The 20,210-nt window shown below is 52.3% G+C and overlaps 7 protein-coding genes across 7 annotated transcripts; 3 read left to right on the forward strand and 4 right to left on the reverse strand.

Annotated features, from left to right (window-relative positions):
- Positions 1–754: 754 nt before the first annotated feature.
- On the forward strand, positions 755–1,603 carry SR1A-3 (Spherulin-1A; the record flags this gene model as incomplete). The annotated part of the gene is made up of 1 exon (XM_032025120.1): positions 755–1,603. The coding sequence occupies one exon, from the start codon at positions 755–757 to the stop codon at positions 1,601–1,603; it is 849 nt and encodes a 282-aa protein (XP_031891852.1).
- A 403-nt stretch (positions 1,604–2,006) lies between these two features.
- easC-3 (Acyltransferase easC) lies at positions 2,007–3,533 on the reverse strand (the record flags this gene model as incomplete). Its single annotated transcript, XM_032025131.1, has 2 exons — positions 2,007–3,324; positions 3,382–3,533. The coding sequence occupies 2 exons, from the start codon at positions 3,531–3,533 to the stop codon at positions 2,007–2,009; spliced, it is 1,470 nt and encodes a 489-aa protein (XP_031891851.1).
- Positions 3,534–4,191: 658 nt separating this feature from the next.
- xdhA-6 (putative D-xylulose reductase A) lies at positions 4,192–5,337 on the reverse strand (the record flags this gene model as incomplete). Its single annotated transcript, XM_032025142.1, has 1 exon — positions 4,192–5,337. One exon carries the CDS (start codon positions 5,335–5,337, stop codon positions 4,192–4,194), a length of 1,146 nt encoding a protein of 381 aa, XP_031891850.1.
- Positions 5,338–6,414: 1,077 nt separating this feature from the next.
- On the forward strand, positions 6,415–8,589 carry CGGC5_v008250 (putative transcriptional regulatory protein; the record flags this gene model as incomplete). The annotated part of the gene is made up of 5 exons (XM_066151995.1): positions 6,415–6,432; positions 6,494–7,122; positions 7,177–8,221; positions 8,285–8,318; positions 8,372–8,589. 5 exons carry the CDS (start codon positions 6,415–6,417, stop codon positions 8,587–8,589), a joined length of 1,944 nt encoding a protein of 647 aa, XP_066008626.1.
- Positions 8,590–9,425: 836 nt separating this feature from the next.
- On the forward strand, positions 9,426–11,212 carry CGGC5_v008251 (High-affinity glucose transporter; the record flags this gene model as incomplete). Its single annotated transcript, XM_032025164.1, has 4 exons — positions 9,426–9,633; positions 9,688–10,629; positions 10,685–10,788; positions 10,841–11,212. The coding sequence occupies 4 exons, from the start codon at positions 9,426–9,428 to the stop codon at positions 11,210–11,212; spliced, it is 1,626 nt and encodes a 541-aa protein (XP_031891845.1).
- Positions 11,213–11,334: 122 nt separating this feature from the next.
- Positions 11,335–12,871, reverse strand: CGGC5_v008252 (uncharacterized protein; the record flags this gene model as incomplete). The annotated part of the gene is made up of 2 exons (XM_032025175.1): positions 11,335–12,515; positions 12,580–12,871. The coding sequence occupies 2 exons, from the start codon at positions 12,869–12,871 to the stop codon at positions 11,335–11,337; spliced, it is 1,473 nt and encodes a 490-aa protein (XP_031892138.1).
- Positions 12,872–14,467: 1,596 nt separating this feature from the next.
- CDC48 (Cell division control protein 48) lies at positions 14,468–19,987 on the reverse strand (the record flags this gene model as incomplete). Its single annotated transcript, XM_066151996.1, has 9 exons — positions 14,468–14,527; positions 14,575–14,868; positions 14,927–16,004; positions 16,061–16,086; positions 16,157–17,193; positions 17,279–18,187; positions 18,255–18,347; positions 18,409–18,457; positions 18,509–19,987. 9 exons carry the CDS (start codon positions 19,985–19,987, stop codon positions 14,468–14,470), a joined length of 5,025 nt encoding a protein of 1,674 aa, XP_066008625.1.
- Between the last annotated feature and the right edge of the window lie 223 nt (positions 19,988–20,210).

The following is a 20,210-nucleotide window of genomic DNA, read 5'->3' on the forward strand; positions in this document are numbered from 1 at the left end:
ATCAACAACACCAACCTAGGAAACATCTTTCCCCAGATTAACTGGCCTTACAACCAGAGCTGCCTGCTGACGGATCAGCCAGTTTGCTGCGGCCAACCAACCCAGTCTTCAGCCCTCCAAGTCGTTTTCGGCGGTGAACCCAGCAAGTTGGCACCGCACTGCCCGGGACAGCCCCCAACGAACGTCAATCCCTGTCGCCCATCAGCGCCAAGATGCGCTAGGAAACGCGCATCTTCGGTGATTCGCCAGTTCCAACTCATTTAGCATCAGCAGTCCCAGTGTGTATCTCCCTCCATTCTGCAGTCTGCCAGGCTGTGCTGACCTAGTGTCGGTGGGTGTTGCTATTACCGGCCCGGCGTAAGCTTGATGCCATTCCCGGGTGCACTACAGATGAAGGATGCCTGGCGCACATCACACTCCCCACCATAACACATCGTGGATGATTATCGGTGCCGGGTATCGCAGGAGGCACAGCACCAATAACAGCAACCACGAAAATAGACGGTTACTATTATCGAAAACAGTCTCACGACGGAGTTTTCCTGTTCATGTATATAACAATGATGTTTGAACCTCTATTCCCGTTTTACCTCTCCTCATCATCACGATCAACGCAAGCAAACAACTTACAGACCAGCTCCCAGTTTCCTACTTTTCCTTTTCCATTTCCTTGTTTCCTTTGTCAGTCAGGATTTCCTATCTGTCAAACACTACATCAACTATCACTACCAAATCAACAATAACAGTAATCAAGATGCACTCTTCCATCATCCTGTCTTCCGCCCTCTTCGCTGCGGCCGCTCTCGCCGCCCCTGCCCCCTCCAAGACCATGTCTTCGGCTCCCGCCGCCAACACCAGCTACTCTCATGACGGCCACAACGGCGGCTCCATCGACGATGTCCTCCCGCCCATCGTCCCCGTCAACACCCGCTCCGGCAACCAGGACCTTATCACTAAGCTCATGACCGCCCCCACCCAGCAGGACCGCGTCAAGCTCCTCAACCAACCTGGTGACTTCGTCTTCGACTTCAACGACTCCGGCGCCCCAGAGGGATCCGAGTCCCGCGGCAAGGGCGGCTTCTCCACCTCCGCCACGGCCAAGACCTTCCCCGCCCTCATTGGCAACGGCGCCGCCATGACTCTCGGCTTCCTCGGCCCCTGCGGCATGAACACCGCCCACGTCCACAACCGGGCCACCGAGCTCAACGTCATCGTCAAGGGCCGTCTCGTCACCAATTTCCAGGTCGAGAACGGCGTCGAGCCCATCGCCAACACCATGAACACCTTCCAGATGTCCGTCTTCCCTCAGGGCGCCATCCATCAGGAGTTCAACCCCGACTGCGAGGACGCCGTTTTCGTTGCCGGCTTCAACAATGTCGACCCCGGTGTTGAGCAGGTTGCTCAGACCTTCTTCAACCTGCGCCCGGATGTCGTCTCCGCTACTCTTGGCGGTGTCCAGACCATTGACGGCGCTGACCTCGAGAGCTTCCGTGAGCACATCCCCGCCAACATTGCTCTCGGCATCGACGCCTGCTTGAACAAGTGCGGCATCAAGCGCAATGCCAAGCGTGACCTCAACGAGATCTTCGGCGCTGCTCAGTAAATCCGCTTGAGGGGGGATGTCCATCGATGTGGAGTTTGGTTGTGCTTTTGGGGCTGTAGCTTTTCTTGTCTTTAGCGGGCATTAACATGACGGGGCATTGGCTAGAATTTGCATTGGGAACTGGTGGCATACGTGCGGGATTCGCACTGGATAGGGCGGTTGGCGTTTATGGATGGGACCAATACCTTTCGTTGAATTATATTTATAAATAAACACTCTTTCGTTATGGAGCCTACTCTTGCGCCAGTTGATGATGAGTTCCCAGACCGTCCAACGATTCTTAATGACAAGCTTCCATTCAACGATTCAACGAATAGACAAATCACCTACCGTCTGGCTTCTAACTGTTCATATTGAAGTCTGCTTGCCCACAAGTGGACGATTGCGAACCAGCTCGTCGGCATTAGATCTGTGAAGCAAAATCCGTGACACCATGTGGTGGGGTTGTCTCCTCGGCATCAACACCTCTGAACTCGAAATACTTCTTCCATTCCGGATCGTTCACCAACTGCTGAACCAGTTCTTTTTCGAACGCAAACTGTAGCTCGATACCCTCGTCTTCGCCGGCCGGTCCACGATGGGGGGGATACACAATGACCAATCCCTCGGCCATGGTGTCTAACAAGTGTCGAAAGGCACTGGGCTTTCCAAAGCCAAAGTCGGCTGAACACACATCCGCGTCTCGCCAATCGGTCATGGCTACAGTCATTGGTGGGAAAGAGTTGACGCGAACCGATAGGTCTGCCTTATTCCGAATAGGTGCCAGCATCTGCAAGGCCCCTTCCAGCAAATCCTCCGTCACCCCATTCGTCATTTGGCGTATGTAGCTTGCTAATTTGAAAAGAGGAGCATCCGAAATTATTTCAGCAGCGGTCAACTGTGGGATAGGGGAAAGTGTTGACAATGTTGCGAAGAATTGGTTTCCCTGCATGCGCGTAGGCATCATGGGGTTGGACAGGCGCTTGCTCATGGTGACACCCTCACCCCAGATTGGACAAGAAGCTGGATCCGGGTTATACAAGGACTGACGGATTCGTGAGAAGACACGCCAAGTAAGAGCGGGGATAGCGTCATATGTGGATATCCAGGAGCCGTCGCCGGGAAAAGCGGCCTTCTTGAGCTCTGCTGCCTTGGTCTTGGGTAGATGGAAGATCAAGCATTGAGAGAGCTTGTGCTCTGGATGGCGATCAGCCTGAGCAGGCGCATTTACGCGAGACTCTTCTGCCACCAATGGCGACATAAATCGGCTACGATCCAAACACCTGGCGTCGAAGAAGGGAAACTCGGTATTGTTGAGAATGGCGTAACAGTTATCGGCCAACTGTCTCACAAAATTACCCCACCCTACAACGTCATTGCTGTAATGGTGGGAGTGCATGTTCAAAATAAGTCCGCCCGGTATGAAGTTAGCCTTGTAAGAAGCAACCACGGGGTTGTTGTCTGGATGAGCTTCTGGCTTTTCGCCGTACGTCATCGGAGCGTTACTCAGGATATTGATATTTCCAAGTTTAGCCGACAGAAAGTGCGCCTTTTCGATGTCGCTGAATGAAGGGAAGACGTCGGCAGGAAGGTCGAGGTACTGGACGATGAATTTGACAGTGCTGGATTTCCTCTTGACAATAGAGTGGTGGCCATCTTCGTCCTTCTCAATAGTACCAACAAGGTGCCGGGTTTGGCTGAGTGTCCGCTCCAGGCCCTTTTTCAGTATGTCCGCAACTTGACTATTGAAGTGTTAGAGTCGATAATACGTCCTTTCTTCCGCATACACCAATACTTACCTTTTTTGTTCATCATTGAGTCTGAAAAACAACGCGTAGTTATTGTAAGTCATCGCTGACAGATAGTCGAGCGTAGACAATTTGAAACGCTCCTCATCTGGGTCATTTTCCCACCCGCTAGGATGGAGCTGAAACTCTTCAACTCTCGGCATATCGATGATGTTGCAAAAGACCCGTCAAAACCAAAGTATGCTGGTGGAGCTTTTCTTCCAGCAAGATTTTGGACACAATCTACGCTTTTATGGGCGGTTGTGGTGCTCTTCCTATGTGAGTAAAGCATCTTCTGCACTCCAGTCGGGCAAAGCAGACATACCATGCTGTGATGGGCGCCGTGGCTGCAAGGTGACCGTGACGATGTCTGATTGGTTCAAGTATGCATACCAAAGAATTGGCATCACACTGGAATGGGGTGACCTTCTATTGCCCAGCGAGGAAAGGATCTACATCTAGGCAAATGGCCGATGCAGACCTCTCTTGCTCGTTGGCGCGATGATGCATAGACGTCTATGGCACAGCGCAGCTGTCTCCACTGTTGCCCAGTAAGTACGAAATGCTTGGATCATTTGTGTTTTTTTTTCCAGAATACTTTGAATTTCCTTTTGAAGAGATCACAAAAGATCAAAGGCTAAGATTGCAATGCGTGTCACCTGCCTACGGCAGTGGCTGGAGTTGTCTTGGCCGAATGCTCAATTCGTTGATTGACTTCAGACCCACCGAACCAAAGGAATGCCCACGCCGACCCCGTATTCACTTGATTCTTCGATTCGATTGCGTCTATGTCTATGAACTCGAAGCTAAGTACCACTGGCCCTACTTGAGAACACTCGTATGGTTCTTGTTACGTACTGCCAAAGAGACTTCGTTCGGACCTGCAATAAGAGTCTTCCCTATGCTGCCTTCTTTTACTCTGCGAAATGCCTTTTCGGCATCTCTGAAATCCACCACACTAGTAATGAGCTTCTTGACCTGTACTGCGCCACTGCCCACCAGCTCAACAGCAAGTTTGTAGTCACCAGGCCCGTACCGAAAACTACCCTTGGCAGCCACCTCCTTTTGGCATAGGGCCATGATGGGAAAGTTGATATCAGATTTGCCCATGCCGCCCTGAACATAAGTGCCTCCAGCTTTCACGACGTGAAGGCTGGTCTGAATTGAGCTTTCCGCTCCGCTTGCATCAATGACAATGTCCGCGCCTCTCTCAAGACCGCATTGGTCAAGAAGGGCTTTGGCATTATCCTCTGCCGAGATCCGTTGGGACAAGTACACGTGGGTGAAGCCAATGTCCCTCGCGAATTCTAGTTTCTCCTGTATCACATCGACGGCAATGATTTTGGTCGCACCAAAGGCTTTAGCAACTGCGCCGCACAAGATCCCCACCGGGCCTGCCCCCATCACGACAATACTTGCCCCAGGAAACGTCGTTGGCAGAGCTTGCTTTACGATATGAACCGCTACTGCCAGAGGCTCAATCAGCGCGCCCTCCTCGAGGGTAACGTTCTGGGGCAGTCTGTAGCAGAAGTCGAATGGGGCGGCCCAGAAGCCGGTGAGCGTGCCATGGTGTGGAGGTGTGGCCGCAAACACCATGTCAGGGCAGAGGTTATAACGACCTGCTAGACATTCGGCGCACCATCGACACGGATAGCCAGGCTCGATAGCAACCTTGTCGCCAGGCTGAAGGCCTGTCACCGCGCTACCGACTTCGACCACAGTTCCAGATGACTCGTGGCCTAGGACCATAGGCTCTTCTACCACGAAGTGGCCGATCCTCCCATGATCCCAGTAATGCACATCGGAGCCGCATATTCCAGTGTAGTTGACAGCAACTATCACGTCCTTCGGTGACGAGAGTTGGGGAATCGGTCGCTCGACGAATTCGACATCGTGTGGATTCTTGAGAACGAAAGAAAGGTTCGACGTTCGTGAGCTGTGGCCGGGGGGTGGGCACTCTGAAGGCATTGTCTGCTTGGCGCCGAGAGCGGTTGAAAGGGTGCGTTTGTAGGAAGATGTTCTTTCGTCTTCATGGATAATTGAACGGAATGAGATAGGAGCTTGACGAATGACCATTTGCGGATTAGTATTTGAGCTTTTGCGCAGAGACCTGAACATTTATTATGGCAAGTTGGCTGTGGATGCCCAAAGACTGTTTCCTCTCTTGAAGTGTGATATGATTGGTCAACTCAGTCTCCCCCTTGATCCAGTATCTGTCGTGGGCCGGTTCCGAGGAAGTTGGAGAAGAGGAGTCTGATGCGGCAAGTGTAAGGATGTGAGGGGTGCCGCCGGAACCGCGACTTATGTCGATCGCTCAGCAGTCTCGGTCTCGGTTCCGTCTGTACTGGGATAATGCTCGCTCAATTGCGCTCCTAGCCCTTGTGTAGTAGCCCAGTACCGATTTGGCGTGCCAATTCCACAAAGCATGTCTTGTAATACCAGCCGGTCATTCGGTTCCGTCTTCTTCATGCTGCAACTCTCATCATTTCGCAATGTCGGAATCTAGACAACAGGCTTCCGATGACGGCTCTCCGGCTATCATTGCGAGCCGTCGGCTGCCAACACGGGTGTCTAACGCATGCAACAGATGCCGTCGGAACAAGAGTAGAGTAGGTTTTATCGATATCTTTTGCAAACAAGCGTGCTTGATCGCTGATAGGTGTTAGTGTGATGCCTTCAGGCCGTGCTCGCTATGTGTACGAGCCAACGTCGATTGCGAGCAGGCGTCTTTGGACGAACACCCAAAAGGCAGACCTCAAAGTCGCAGTGAGCGTCGCGCATCCAAATTACGAAAGTAAGAAAACAACCAAACACTGGATGCGATGTATCGAAATCTCTGAGGGCCACAAATGACTAACATGCGAAAGACGGCCTCAAGCTACGATTAGCCACAATGTCCGATCTGCAACCAGCCTCCCAACGGAGCAACCTCTGTCTCCGGGGGAGGACTGTCTGGCAAGAAATGCCGAGAATGATCACGTTGCAGAAACGATCACCCAAAACGTTTCTTGGCCGTCGCTAGATTATGGGGAGTCTGAGTCTGCAATGGGCATCGCTCGCAAGGTAACGGAGCGTTCATGTCGTTACCATTCTTCCAATTTTCTGACTCGAACATCCCCACTAGATTTATCGACTGGGTAGTCAAACAATCGACGAGAACCAGACATCAGCCATTCCGGACGGTGGGGCGGGTACCCGGACTCCTCTCCTAAGGAATGGCTGCCAGCGTCTCCCGATATCCACCATTCTCGATGGCCGCTTCCCTGATCTCGGCACGATTCATTTGCTATTGGAGGAGTACTTCGAAGCTGTCCATTGGTTCTCTCTCGTCGTGTACGAGCCAAAGTTCCGTCGCCAGCTTCAGTCGATTGAAGATGGCTATGCACATCCCTCTGAAGCACCTTTCTTGACTCTGCTGTCGACAGTGCTGGGTATGGCAGCATGGTATCAATCCAAAAAGAGTCCACACGATGTTAGCCAAGATTGGAGGCTGTGGAGCGATGATTTACTCAAGATAGTAGAAATGCGGCTTGTTCAGGTCATGGATCAGCGTTCCCTGGCAGCGGTGCAGACCCTTATCCTTTTGGGGTCACATCACGTGTACCACGGTCGACCAAACCTGTCTTTTGCCCTGCTGGGTGCAATCATCAAGATGTCTCACGCCTTGGATTTACATCGGGGACAAAAAGACGGATCTTTCGATGACATCGAAGAGCGTAAGAGGGTGTGGTGGACTATCTACACATGGGATAGGTATGCATTTAAACATCCTTCTCTCCCCTTCCGTGGTGGATTCTGACAGCTCAGATTCGCTTCGATCTCATACGGGCGACCTCTCAGTATAAATGACGAAGACTACAACGTCGATCTGCCAGCCAAGTTCAGCGAGTCGCCATTCTTTGGCTCTGAAGCCACACAAGCACAAGTCACTGGCGTTTGTTACTCGCCATATCAGACAGAGCTAACACAGCTATACCTCATCGCGTCACCAGCGCTGAAGAAAATATTTGGCTCTCTATCGGCACGCGCAACATGCCAGTACTTCGACTCGGAGCACCGCTCCCTCATCACTAACGTCATCCAGCGACTCTCCTCCTGGCGCCGCCGTTTGCCGACGGAGTTATGCCTTGACTTGAAGCGGGACTACGACCCGTCTACCACGGGATGGAGTGTACGCGCGCATCTCCTACAGTCTTTGTCTTTACAGCTTACATTCGACAACCTGCTGATTGTGCTACATCGACCATTCCTGGCTCGGCAATTGGAGAACCTTTCTTTGAGCAGTCCAGGACCGAATGGTAGCAGTGTCGCAGAAATGATTTCGCCATCAGCAAGCCACGGGGGCCCGCAGAGCCTAGCCTCCCAAGGCAGTGTCCAATCCCCTCACGAGAATCACGAACTAGGCATCGAGCCAACTGCAATCTCAGAACAATGGTGGGACGCAGCAGTAAGAACTTCCAGCGTGACGGAGCTACCACAGCTCACTCAGCTTGCCACTGAAAGCCACCTCGTGGCATTTGTGGCCATGAATATGTTCAACGCAGCTATTGTGCTCATCCTGGTCGCTCTTTCGGATCCGCTTTCCGACCAGGCCCAGGGGATAAAAAGGCCAATTACCAAGGTCTTCCGGCTAGAAGAGTTTCTAGGTCAGAGGTCGTCGTTGTCGAGCCAAAGCAGCGCCGTGCTGAAGAATCTCATACGTCTTCTTCTTCGACGTGAGGGCGAAGCTATGATCGGAACGGCAGCTTCCAACTCGACCGCCACCGATACAGTGGCGGCACCGCGCCCTCTTCTTGACCTTGACCCCAGGTCTTCAATGTCGGAGCGGGCGTCTCACACTCAGTCTGAGTCCGTGATTAATATTTTGGTTCACGGGCCAGACCAAGGGCATGGGTCTAATCCAAGCTTTGCACAGCGCCTGAATGAAAGTCTGGCTTCGGTTCAGCAGAGTACGTCTTCACCTCCTCTACGAAGCTCATATTTACACGCTGACTTGCGCTAGTTATCCCACCGTTCCAAAATGAGTACTTGGAGCCTGGTCTTGCGTCAGAGTCAAGGGGTGATGGTGCATTGCTAGGAGGTCAATCGCAACACATTAGTTATGCAGCTGGGTCTGCGTACCAGGGTCCGACCGAATCGCCAGGGCAGCATGCTGTAGATTATGGGGCGAACGGTCTCTTCTGGCTTTGGGACTCTACGTGGAGCGGCCAAGTTCCGTGATCTCCCAGAGACCCCAAATTGAATGGGTTTTAACCAGTGAACTCATTTTGGCTACATTCAGAGTAGCGAGGGACAGAGCCTCCAGGGCCAGAGTCTTCTCCTGATGATCATTCTTCAATCTAGAAAACGTCGTGCGCTTTCAAGGTGAGGCCGAGACCTAACAAAAGAGCGCGGATCTTCTCTCGATTCTCTACTTTCGTAATACCCTTCACCTGGCTGCATAAAACACAGTTGAAATTTTGGCTGATCTCGGCCTCCGACGTATGCCGATGGCGCCATCTAATCTCAGTACTCCGCACCGGCACCGGAGCTTTACTCCCTGAAGCTACGGCAGCTGGGTTTTCTGTAAACCGGATACGACTGAAGAGAAAGGAAAGTTCTTCGCGAGCTTTGAAGTCTTGGTACCCATGTTGTGGGCATACGGATCCGGGCCAATCACTGCACTGACGCACATCTACGGTTCCGACGGATGTTAAGTCTTCGCCCATCCCCTGTTCAGCCTGTGAACCGGTTCACTCCGCAGGGGCGTGTTGTCATCTGATTCTTTAGCATAATTTCAGGCCTGGGGAAAAACAGGGATTAGGCTGCGGTTGCTCTCTTTCTATGTTGGCGCAATCGTGGGGATGGTTGAAAATCGTGCCAAGTTGACGAAGCTGCTGCGACCATACCCCGCGATTTGCAGACATCTACCGGTTCCGACGGCTCCAGGTAAAAGGCTCATGAATGAGTTCGAAAGTCGATGCTTTAAATAACCCCAGATTCTCCTCACGGGGTAGGTATTCTGGAGTTCGTCCTAATACAGCGAATTGAAGTTGTCTTGTCACACCATCGAAGCAATGGAAAAGCCACCTGCCCCAACTCTTCTGGAGTCTGCTCCCGTTCTTTCCAATGTCGTAGATCTACCGCCGCCGAATGTTTCATGGCTCGAGTCAAAGATCAAGCCGAAGACTGTCCATGCTCGCTACCCCTTCAGGGGTAAGCCTCTGCTATGGATGACTTGCGCTTTCGGTTCACTTGGAGACGCCCTGTTTGGTTATGATCAAGGTGCGTCCAAAATTTCATGTCTTCCATAATATTCTTGGCTGACACAAAAATCAGGTATCGTGGCCGGCCTCTTGGTCAACCCCGTGTTCCTCAAGAGGTTCTTCGCAGACTACGGAGGCGCCCATGGCTCAAGCGACGACATCAACCCCTCCATCACAGGTATCCTCGTCGCATGCCTCCAAGTTTCCGCCGCCATCGGCTCTCTGATGGCCGGCAACATTGGTGATATGATTGGCAGAAAGCGATGTGTTCGACTGGGAGGTTTCATCTACTTCGCGTCCGCCTTCATCCAAGCCTTCGCTCCTGACTTTGCTACATTCATCGCCGGACGGACGATTCAAGGATTCGGCGTCGGGTTTCTGTCAATGACCGTCCCCGTCATCCAAACCGAAATCGCCGCACCGCATCGCCGTGGCCTCATGGTAGGTGTCGAATACACGTTCCTCATCGGAGGTTACGCGCTCTCGACGTGGGTTGACTACGGCTGCTACCACCTCGTGCCCAAGAGCGAGTCATGGCAAGGTCCCTATTTCATCCAGATGGGTCTTGCGTTCATTCTCTTTGCCATGTCCTTCATTCTCCCAGAAACGCCTCGCTGGCTGGCGAGAAATGGCTTCACGCAGGAGTGCATACAGACAGTTGCCGACCTGCATACGCCGGATGGTAACACGCAGGCTGAACACGTTCAGCAAGTCATGCTCGAAATCAGCGAAGCAGTGCGCTATGAGGCGACCCTTGGGCAGTCATCGTGGAGGGAGATGTTCACGCGTTATCGAAAGCGGACAATTGTCGGCATTACTGCGCAGATGTTTGCTCAGCTGAACGGAATCAACGTCATCTCGTTCTACCTGCCCACGACCCTGGCCAAGGCTGGCATGAGCCAGTCCAAGTCGCTGCTTTACACTGCTGCGAACTCGATCCCATATGTAGCCGCGACGACCTTGTCTTGGTGGCTAGCTGATAGATGGGGACGCCGCCCACTGTTGATCCTCGGTGGTAAGCATAGTTCCGATATTCTCTTCTACTCATGCACGGGAAGCTAACTATCAAGGTATTCTCATGGCCATCGCTCTCAGCATCGTCTGCGCTTTCACCGAGGCACATATACCTGACATCAATGTTCGTGCGAATGGCATCTATGCCTTTGTCGTTATCGTAGGTTTACCCCCTAGCATGGCACGATGATGTATGCTTACGTTTCTCTCAGTACAATGCCATCTACGGCTTCACCTGGGGTCCCATGCCCTGGTTGCTTCCAGCTGAGATCTTCCCACTACGCGCCCGTAGCAAGGGCATGGCGCTCGCCACCTGCTCGAACTGGGTATTCAACTTCGCTATTGGCATGTCGGCCCCTGACGCGTTCGCGGGCATTGGAGGCTATTACTATGTCATCATTGCAGGATTCTGCCTGATATCAGTGGCTCTGGCAAAGTTCTACTATGTCGAGACGGCGAATCACACACTTGAGGAGATAGCAATTGCTTTCGGCGACAAAGCTTTTGTGGATGACGACGAGACCGTTGTTGGCGCGGCGCACTTGGGACAAGGGGAGACGGAGGCTTCTACAGCCAAAGTTTGACGTCAGCGGAGGACGACCTGAAATCAGAGTGGAAGCCTCGATTGTATTCTTTCAACATTGCCAGACTAAAGATAGCTGGTGGAATATGGATATTTGGTTTGTCATTAATAAATCATAAACTTTTACTTTTCCGATGGCTCAACATCGTACTCCACTTCTGTCCTGATGACGTATTTTGCCCCCTTCCTCACGCCCGTGCCTTCATGAAGCAACGCACTAGTATCTCCATGAGGAAACAACGCAACATTGCCCATCACAGGCTTGATCGGGTACGCATTCAGCGTCCCTTCTCTCGCTGCCGGCAAGAAGTACGTCGTCTCTCCGCCCTCGAACTCGTCGTTCAAGTAGATCAAGAACGTGAACAGCGAACTCTGCTTCTTTCCTTCAGGCGAGGCGTCGTACACGTACGTGTCGTCCGGCAGGACATCGGATGGAGGCCAGGCACCATCGATATGCGCGCGATACTCTGCGCCGGGGACGTAGCGGTACACGCGGAACCGGCGGTTCAGACCGCGTGCTAGACGACCTTTGACCGACGCCGGGACGTGTGCTGAGACGCGGGACCACAAGGTGTCATGGAAGAGAGGGTCGACAACCCAGTAGAAGTTGTGGGCCAGGATGCTGATGTCGCCGTCTTCGCGGAGAGGCGCGTCAGGGAGGAAATTGACCGTCTCACCGGCGGCGATGATGGCTTTGCACTCTTCTGACGACAGAACGTTCTTGATCACGCCCAGGTTCGGGACGATGGGATGTGGCTGATATGATATATCGGTGCGGTCTGCGGCGAGGGGAATCGTGTTGGGTGCATTGGTGTAGAGGAGTGCGTCGTGATGGTTGGGGGGCTTTCTGTCGGGTCCAGGTGTTCTCTCGATCATGCGGAGACTGGTAGCGAGTGACGCCGGCGCCGAATTGAATATTGTCTTGTCCAGTACAGACGCGTACACTTCTTCTGAGGGCGTAGAGGGACGCAAGTCCCAGATCTCCTGAAGGGCGATGCCCGGTGTTGATGGAATGGGCAGGGCATTCGGGTTGGTGTCGACGGGGCCAGTCACGCGTAAGATGGCGTCGATAACCCGGAGGCGCTGTTCATCCTGTTCGCTGCGCTTGATGTCGGAGCCGTCTCCGCCGGGTATTGTCGACAAGCCGCTGATGACGTCCAGGTCTCGCACCCAGCGACACAGGGCGCCGAGCTTCGGCTCTTGCTCGCGGATCTTCATCTCGGCGAGAAGAATCCTGGCTTCTGTGTATCGTTCATCGGTAAGGGCGGATGTGATGCGTGCGACGAGGCCGAGGTTCGATCCAGCTGCAGGTTCGAGATGTCAGTCCTTGTTCTAATTGATATGGGACGGTGGGTGGCGAAAACGTACGAGCATCGCTTGCGGAGGCCTGACGGAAGTCGTAGACGGCGACACGAAGGTCCTTGCATGCTCGCGACTTGATCAGATTCGGGTATTGTGCCAGTGTCTTAAGAGTATCGACCGCGATCTCGAGCTCCTCGTCCGAGATGACCGTCTGCAAGCTCTTAGGCTCGAGGGAGGTGGCGTCGCCATCGCTGTCGGTCGGGGGCGGGGTGGTTGTCGTCGCGCTCGTCTTAGCCAATTTATTCGGCGCATCGGCCTGCGCGTTCTGCTTTCTCTTCTTCGACTTCGTCTTCGCCATGGCTGCGTCAATTGGAGTTGTCGATGATGAGTTCGTGGGGTGTCAGCGGGGTGGCGTGGTTGATTGAAGGGTCCAGCTCCAGTCTGCGGTGCGATCCGTGGGTGGGGCGTTCACCGTTCGGGGGTACCTTTTTTCTGCGTTTTCCATTTTCCGCACAGTTTTTTACTGTGCCGTAGACGCCCGGCCGCTAGCCCCACTCTCGGGTCTCGGCCGCAGAAAGTCCGAAATGCCCGCCGGCCGGGCCCGGAGCCCCAACGGCTTGAGCACCCGTCAGATGAGCTGACAGACTGCGGATGACACTAAAGCATAGCCACGGCTCGCACTGAAGCCGACTTCGAGTTAGCTTCATATTGCTTCCAAGGTGTCCTGCTTTTAGGAGTCATGATTGGAGACCCAAACGAACTGGTCGTTCTTCATCAGTCACTAGGGACAGAATCCACTTCAACCCATACCCACGGATTCCTAACACCTCGAGGAACCCGACTTACTCTCTTTGTGCTTTTTTCTTTGTCCTTCTCTCTTCATATAAGCCCCATGTTTGTAGAAAAAAAAAATTAAGAACTGCTGTAATTAAAAGAACAGTGGCCCTTTCATACCAAGTCCAACTCAACAACATCCGTCGGATCAAGCACCGCCTCACCATGCATGACGCCATGAACATACACGACTCCCACCAAACTATACAACCCATCTCCTACACACCTTAATGCAACCGGTACATTCAAACCTTGTATGACCCAAATCTCGTCGCCCCGCTCGATCCCACCGGCAATCAGCCCTAACCGTCTTTCAGATGTTGTGAACAAAATCCGCGTTTGGTCGAATCCGTCCCCGCAGATTTCTTCAATATCCGCCGGAATCTCAGAAGTAGAGAGATGAGACGTGATCTCCTTATACACCTTGACGAAAGTGACAATATCACGGGCGTCAATTGCAGCCCGCAAGCTTACCCACAGGCGCTGAAGTTGAGTCCACAACTTGGGACTTGGTCGCTCTTCGCTTTGGATGGGGAGGTTTCTCTGCAGTATTTCAATGACTGCGTTCATTTCAAATAAGCCGTCCAATTGCGTCCTCCTATCGTACTTAGTATCCGGAATTTCGATCGCTGGCATGTCCACTAATTGATAAAGAGTTTGGGCGTACTCCAGTATCGAACAGCACTTGTCGAAGAAATCTCGGCTGTCATCGCATCGCGTGGAGTCTTGCCTCACTTCGTCCAACAGCTCCATCGTGTCTTTCGCCACAATATAGCTACACTGCGATTTGAGTAATCCGTTCAGGCGCCCTATGAGCACCTCTCCTATCTCGCTGGGTGCTGGATAATATGCACCATGGTCGCTTCTTTTGTCTTGAACTAGAGTTCGCCAAAGAACCTCATATCGGCTTTGCGTAGTAGCCTCAGACGTCACTGGCCCCTCTGAACATCGCCGGAGATTTGCAGGCGGCATTGGAATCAAAGACTCTTCCGGGATCTGGCGCAATGTTTCCAACAAGTGTCTGCAGTCTGAGCCCATACGTCCTACTGCCGGTCTGAAAGGCTCCGGACGGATCACTGTGTCAATACGACAGCCAACTAGCCCGAGTTGATGATTCTCCTTAAACACCAATACAGGTGTTCCCAGCCCAGCTGCTGCCGTGAAGAAGCTGTTCGGATCCCTAGAGCCCATAAATGGGTTGTCCAAATTCAGTAACCCATCATTTACTTGGTAGTTGGGCACCCAGGAGGGCAGGCCGTAAGGGTTGGTTGACCGAAACTCTCGGAAGTGAAAGAATGAAACTCCTATATCGAGCGCAATGGCACGGGTGGCCTCCGTGTAGACCTCAAAAACTGGCTTCAGATAGTCCGGAGGGGGAAATATTGATATTCCGTCGGAATTCTTGAAGATTCCATGGAATGCATAGATCTTATCCCGTGGATCAAAGCAGAGCCTGCTGCGGAATTGCTGGATCGACAAGCCGATGTTCCACATCTCCCGCGAGCTTGGAATTTGTGGAGGCTACGCACATAGTCAGCATCAGCTGTGTTTCAAAGCGTGCTTTGTGTCAGAGACTTACGATTTTCGAGCGCTCATCCGCAAAGAAATCCCTCAGAATGTAAACGGTCAAAAGCGACAGATCAAACTGCTCGAGGATGCTGTAATCCAGATTCGCCCGAAATAACGGCAAAGTACGATAATTAGACTCCAAATCAAAGAATCGATGATCGCTGTTGAACTGATCTAGCCCTGTGGGGATGGCCATCGTTTCTGGATCTAGGACATTTGCAATGACCAGCCTCTGAATCTGCCATAACCAATGTCGGCGCGAGAAATTGAGGAAAAGATCGCAAAATGACTTCGCATTAAACATGAAAGTGCCACAGAGAAGGAAGCAGGTAGGTGACAGGACCCATTCCTGGACTGTCCATGCTCTTTTGAACCAGGACCGGCTAAGGAGGAGGTACCAGCCAACAAGGTCTAATAGATCGACAGGCTCCAAACCAAGTGCCTCAAAGGCCTTAGGGTCGCAAATGTCAAATAATCTAGACCGGTCAATCACTAGAGTCTCATTCCTGGGACCTATAATCTCCCTAAGCCGACTCATCACGAGTAGAAGTTTTTCCACGGTATTGGGAACACCCTGCTTGATGAGCGGCTCCTCGCCGCCGAGCCACATGATTGTAGCACGGGACTGACTGTAAATACGATCCATAATAGGGATCTGATTGCCCTTTTCTTGTAAATCATCCTGATTGATGGACAGGGCGTCAATCCATATGTAGGAGTACTCGGCATTGTTGGAGCGAAAACAATCTTCGCCAAGCTGCTCGACGAATTTCCCTCCGCTGAAACTTTGACGGATAGAGAGGAGGGCTGTGTAAAGATTTGTGGCGACAGAGACAGCATGGCCATCGCAGTCAATCTCAAAGGCCGGGGACGCCCAAGCCTCAGGGGAGAAGATATCGTTCTTGTCTGTGTAGATCGTGCGGGGATCACCCCACGTGTATGAGAGAGCGAAATAGTCGGGCACGTCTGCTAGGTCCGCGACAACCAGTGAACACCGAATAGGTTCATCCACGGACCATGGTTTAGATCCAGTAAAGTTGTAAAGCTTCACAAGCCGAATGGATGTCGGGGTGGGTAAGGGGATGTAGCTGGCACAACGACGTGTTTTCTCAAGACAGCCAACCGGTGGGTTTATGATGGAGACAGGTCCTTCGCTTGAGTCGGAAGAACCTTCGTCGAAGTCGGGGTTAGAGGGGTTCTCATTGTTTGGAAAATCTGCGGCCTGACTTTGTCCACTTACGCCAGAATCAGTTGTCCCTGTGGCCCAAAATTCTTTAACAAGTAAAGCGTCTGCCTGCCATGCTTCCATCTGCTCCAGTCCCGCAGGATGACTCTCTTTGGCGAAATCCCTGATGGATGAGAGTACCTCTTTAGTGAACGTCGGGCTCATTCTACTGAGACCTTCCACAAACATATCCATGGTGAGGAGTCTTTTGCCCTTGTTGTCGCCCTCTTCCACGAACTTATCGCAGATAATAGCCGTTTGCACACACAGTGTCCGAATGTCCGATCCTGTCAAGCCAGGCGTCAGGAGTGCGAGATGACGTATGTTGACCTCAGAATGGAGAATTTCCTCCCTCAAGACAGTTGCGAAGATTTTTGCTCTGGTTCCGGTAGTGGGAAGTCCCAAGTAGAATTTGCTAGGGACACGACGAAGAACAGCTGTGTCCAGGCGTCCAGGGAGATTGGTAGCAATCAGAACGAAAGGCGTCTCCTTTGACTTCGTCAACCCATCCATTTCGTGTAGCAGTTGATTTATATCGGCAAGCTCGCGCTGGCGCTGCATCAGTTCTCTGGCTGGGAACATTGATTCCGCCTCATCAATAAAGATGATGCTCGGGGCTAGTAGTCTCCCCAGATTGAAGAGACCCTTGATTGCTTTAGGTCCCTCCCCCCAATGCTTGCTCACGAGGTCGGCCGGTGTGGCACATATGACGACTGTTCCAGACTCGTGGGCTAGAACACGTGCCAATTGAGTCTTACCTGTCCCAGGCGGTCCATACACAAGGGCACCTCCTGTATGGCTTCCTCTCAGGAGACCGTAGGATTGTGTGGATTCGCAGCTGTTGTTATGGTGATTGAGGATTTCCTTGATCTCCTGCTCAGTCTTGGGATGGATCGCGAGGTCGGACCAGCATGCTCCGATTGTCTGCGGGTCAACCAGAAGGGGCAGCAACTTCTTTTCCCAGAAGTATGGGCTACCTTCTCCGTTGGGCTCTTGAGAGTCAATCCAACGAATGACTTTCCGTGCTTTCTCGGGAAAGTTCGTCCACGCATCTGAACATGTGTTAGGACATGCATGATTTACGCCCATCCACGATGTGGCAAGCGTCCAGATGGTTGGTGGTTGACACAAACTTACCGGCCACTTCGTAATAATCCTTCTCTACCGGAGAATCAGAATGCGCTTGGTTGGAACTCGCCCGCGTGGCAGGGGCAAAACGTTTTGTGAACTCCTCTAGTAACGCCAAATCCTTCTGTGAGGTACCTGGCTTTATCTTACCGAATGCCTTGGAAAAGTGGGCGTCCGTCAAGCGCGTCTCAAGCTCCGATCTTGGTTGACCTGACTCCATATTGTTCTGAACAGCCCAATCAAGGGCTGCTTGGCTACAAAGGGTTTTCAGGTCTGCTCCAGAGAATCCTTCGGTTACGGTGGCAAGATGGTCGATATTGACATGATCCAAGTTGACTCCCTCAAGAAGCAGAAGGAGTATTCGTGTTCTCGCTTTGGCGTTCGGGAGTCCAAGAGAAACCTTGTGCGGCAGTCGGCGTAAGAAGGCGCTGTCGAGATCCATTGGCTTGTTGGTGGCTCCGATGACGAGTGGAGCGCGCTTGTTTTGCACCAAACCGTCCATAGACTGGAGGAACTGGATGACAGAAGCACGCTCGAAGGGTCTGTCATTATTGGTGCGGCGGAGAAATAGGGAGTCGAGTTCGTCAATGAATATTATGCATGGGAAGAGCTTTTGCGCTAGGGTAAAAGCAGCGCGAATGCGTTTCTCAGTCGTTCCTACTAAACAGGTTCTGATAGTGGCGGGGTCGACGGCAATCATATTGTGTCCTGTGCTCTTAGCAATCACACGTGCCAGAAGCGTCTTTCCGGTGCCAGGTGGTCCGTAGAGCAAGATGCCTCTGATTTTGACCAAATCCATGATCCCAGACGAGGCTGCTCCAATATCGGGTTGATGCTGCTGCTGCTGTATAATGGTCGTAATGCTTGTCATCACATCCTGGTCGAGAACCACATTATCGAGTTGTGCATCAAGATCATCTAACAAAGCATTAGCCATGCAGGAGGTAGTGTATAGACCACTAATTAGTCTCGTTATGGCTCTTACTTGGGTTAATAATACTGGGCAGTAGCTCTTCTTCGAAGTCGTTGCACTCATACCTAAGCTGACGCAACTTTTCTTCCCACGGACTCTCCGAAGCTTTTTAATGTTAACATGACATGCTTGGATCGTGACGCATCAAATTGTAGAAGAAGCTCACATTCATTGTTGTCTTCGCTGGATTCATCATCGCATTTATCGGAATTACCCTACGGCTGATCAACAGATTGCAAAGTGACTTCCTAACTGGTTCTAGTTACCTCTGAGTCGCCATCTTCCACCGTTGTCGATGTGTCACTGCCATTGATCCGGAGAAGAATGGCTCGAACATCGCTGGAATCAACCTTCTGCTTTCTAGAGCACCGGGAGAGTAGGCGGTTGAACGCTATGTTAACACTCTCCTTAAAGTGCACCGAAGCGAACTCGCTTGCAACTCGTTCAGGCAGCAGCGAAAACCAGTCGTGCTGTGGCTCCAGGAGGTCCGGGGGCATCGAAGGGTACCGTGCTAGTTGCGCTTTCAATCTGCGTTTGAAGGATTGAATACGAGTTGCAGCGATAGATCCTTCCCATTCAGACTTTCTCTCATCTAGCCAACCTCTTGGAACGTTCAGTGGCATCAGGGGGATTGTCGTGCCAGGCCGGGAATCGCGAATCTCAACGTAACGTCCGTCTTTCGAAAGCCGATGGCAGTGACAGCTAGATATTTTCCAGGGTATGTCTGGGTGCGAGTCGATGCCGTGTTCATCGGCATCTGTATGCGTTGCGGCCATGACGATGATGACTTTCTCCCCGCCTTTTCTAAGCTGATTGACGGCGTCCTGCAGCCTGCATCCCCACGTCTGGTGGCCATGTTCGGATGGCTCCAGTGATTCCAAGCCATCACGGAGATAGAGAATAGTGGAGCCTGGCTTCGACACCAAGCCATTCAGCGGAGGCTGGGGCGTATGATGAGGAACAAAGCCTTCCCCATCCTCCCTGTGTCCATTCGCAGCCTTTCCCTTCTTTTCCACGGCATCTAGCAAAGCAGACAGTGCATCGATGCTACGTTTCTTCTCGGCTTCTGAAAGAGAGTCTCTCCAAACCCCGAAATAGCGTTGCGCAGCCTTTTGGGCGATGTTCGAGGTGTCATAGTTGCCATCGCTGGCGTCAGAGTCGTTGTCGCTGTCTCCAATGTCGTTGTCATCGTCGTTGATGCGGTTGCCTTCATGATCTGTCTGGTGCTCCCTTTGGCTCTTGATTCGTTCAAAGGCTTTCTTTTGGCAATAGAAGTCCAATCCGACATCTTCCAAATCTTGCGAGTTGATCGATACGAGTGAAAAGTCCAGTTCCTTGGCCATGAAGATGACAAGTTCGTCTAAGAACTGCAAACCGTATCTCATCTCGCATGACAGTGTGATGCTGGATTGGGAGCGCGATAAGAGGCCTGCGAGATTCACCATTTGTAGCGAGGTTGCGGTGTCTAGGAGGTCCTCCACGACTTCGCGACCAACAGTGAAGTAGCTGTCCCGCCCATCGCCGGCAGCCTCAGATAGGAACTTCTCATCAGGTGTTGCTTCGGCCACGCTTGATCCTTCGAAAGCTTCTGTGCCCTCGTCGACAAGCCAGATTCTGGCTTGAGCTTTCTTGAGCTCTTCGGCGGTTTTGATATTGTCGAGGAACCATCGAGGCGCCACGTATCGGAACCCGTGTTCTGAGGAGGTGCCTGGGCCCGCGTCGTTCTGGGCTTTGCCCTGCTCCATGATCTTTGCCGTTGGGGTATTTTCTCCGTTGTGAAGTGTGTTACTGCCTTCCGTGTTGGATGATTCTTCGAAGACCACTCTTCGTGTCTGATGGGTGAGGTAGTGGTAGTAGGGTGTTGAACTTTTGCGGACAGTTTTGTTATCTCACTCAGCCATAAAAGGCCGCAACACCCGGCCAAGAAGAAATCGGCCAAGAAAGAAAGGCCTCTCGTGTTGGATGAGG

Source organism: Colletotrichum fructicola (assembly GCF_000319635.2).
Source record: "Colletotrichum fructicola Nara gc5 chromosome Unknown KSG_Nara_v1_contig04, whole genome shotgun sequence".
Classification (NCBI taxonomy): Eukaryota; Fungi; Ascomycota; class Sordariomycetes; order Glomerellales; family Glomerellaceae; genus Colletotrichum; species Colletotrichum fructicola.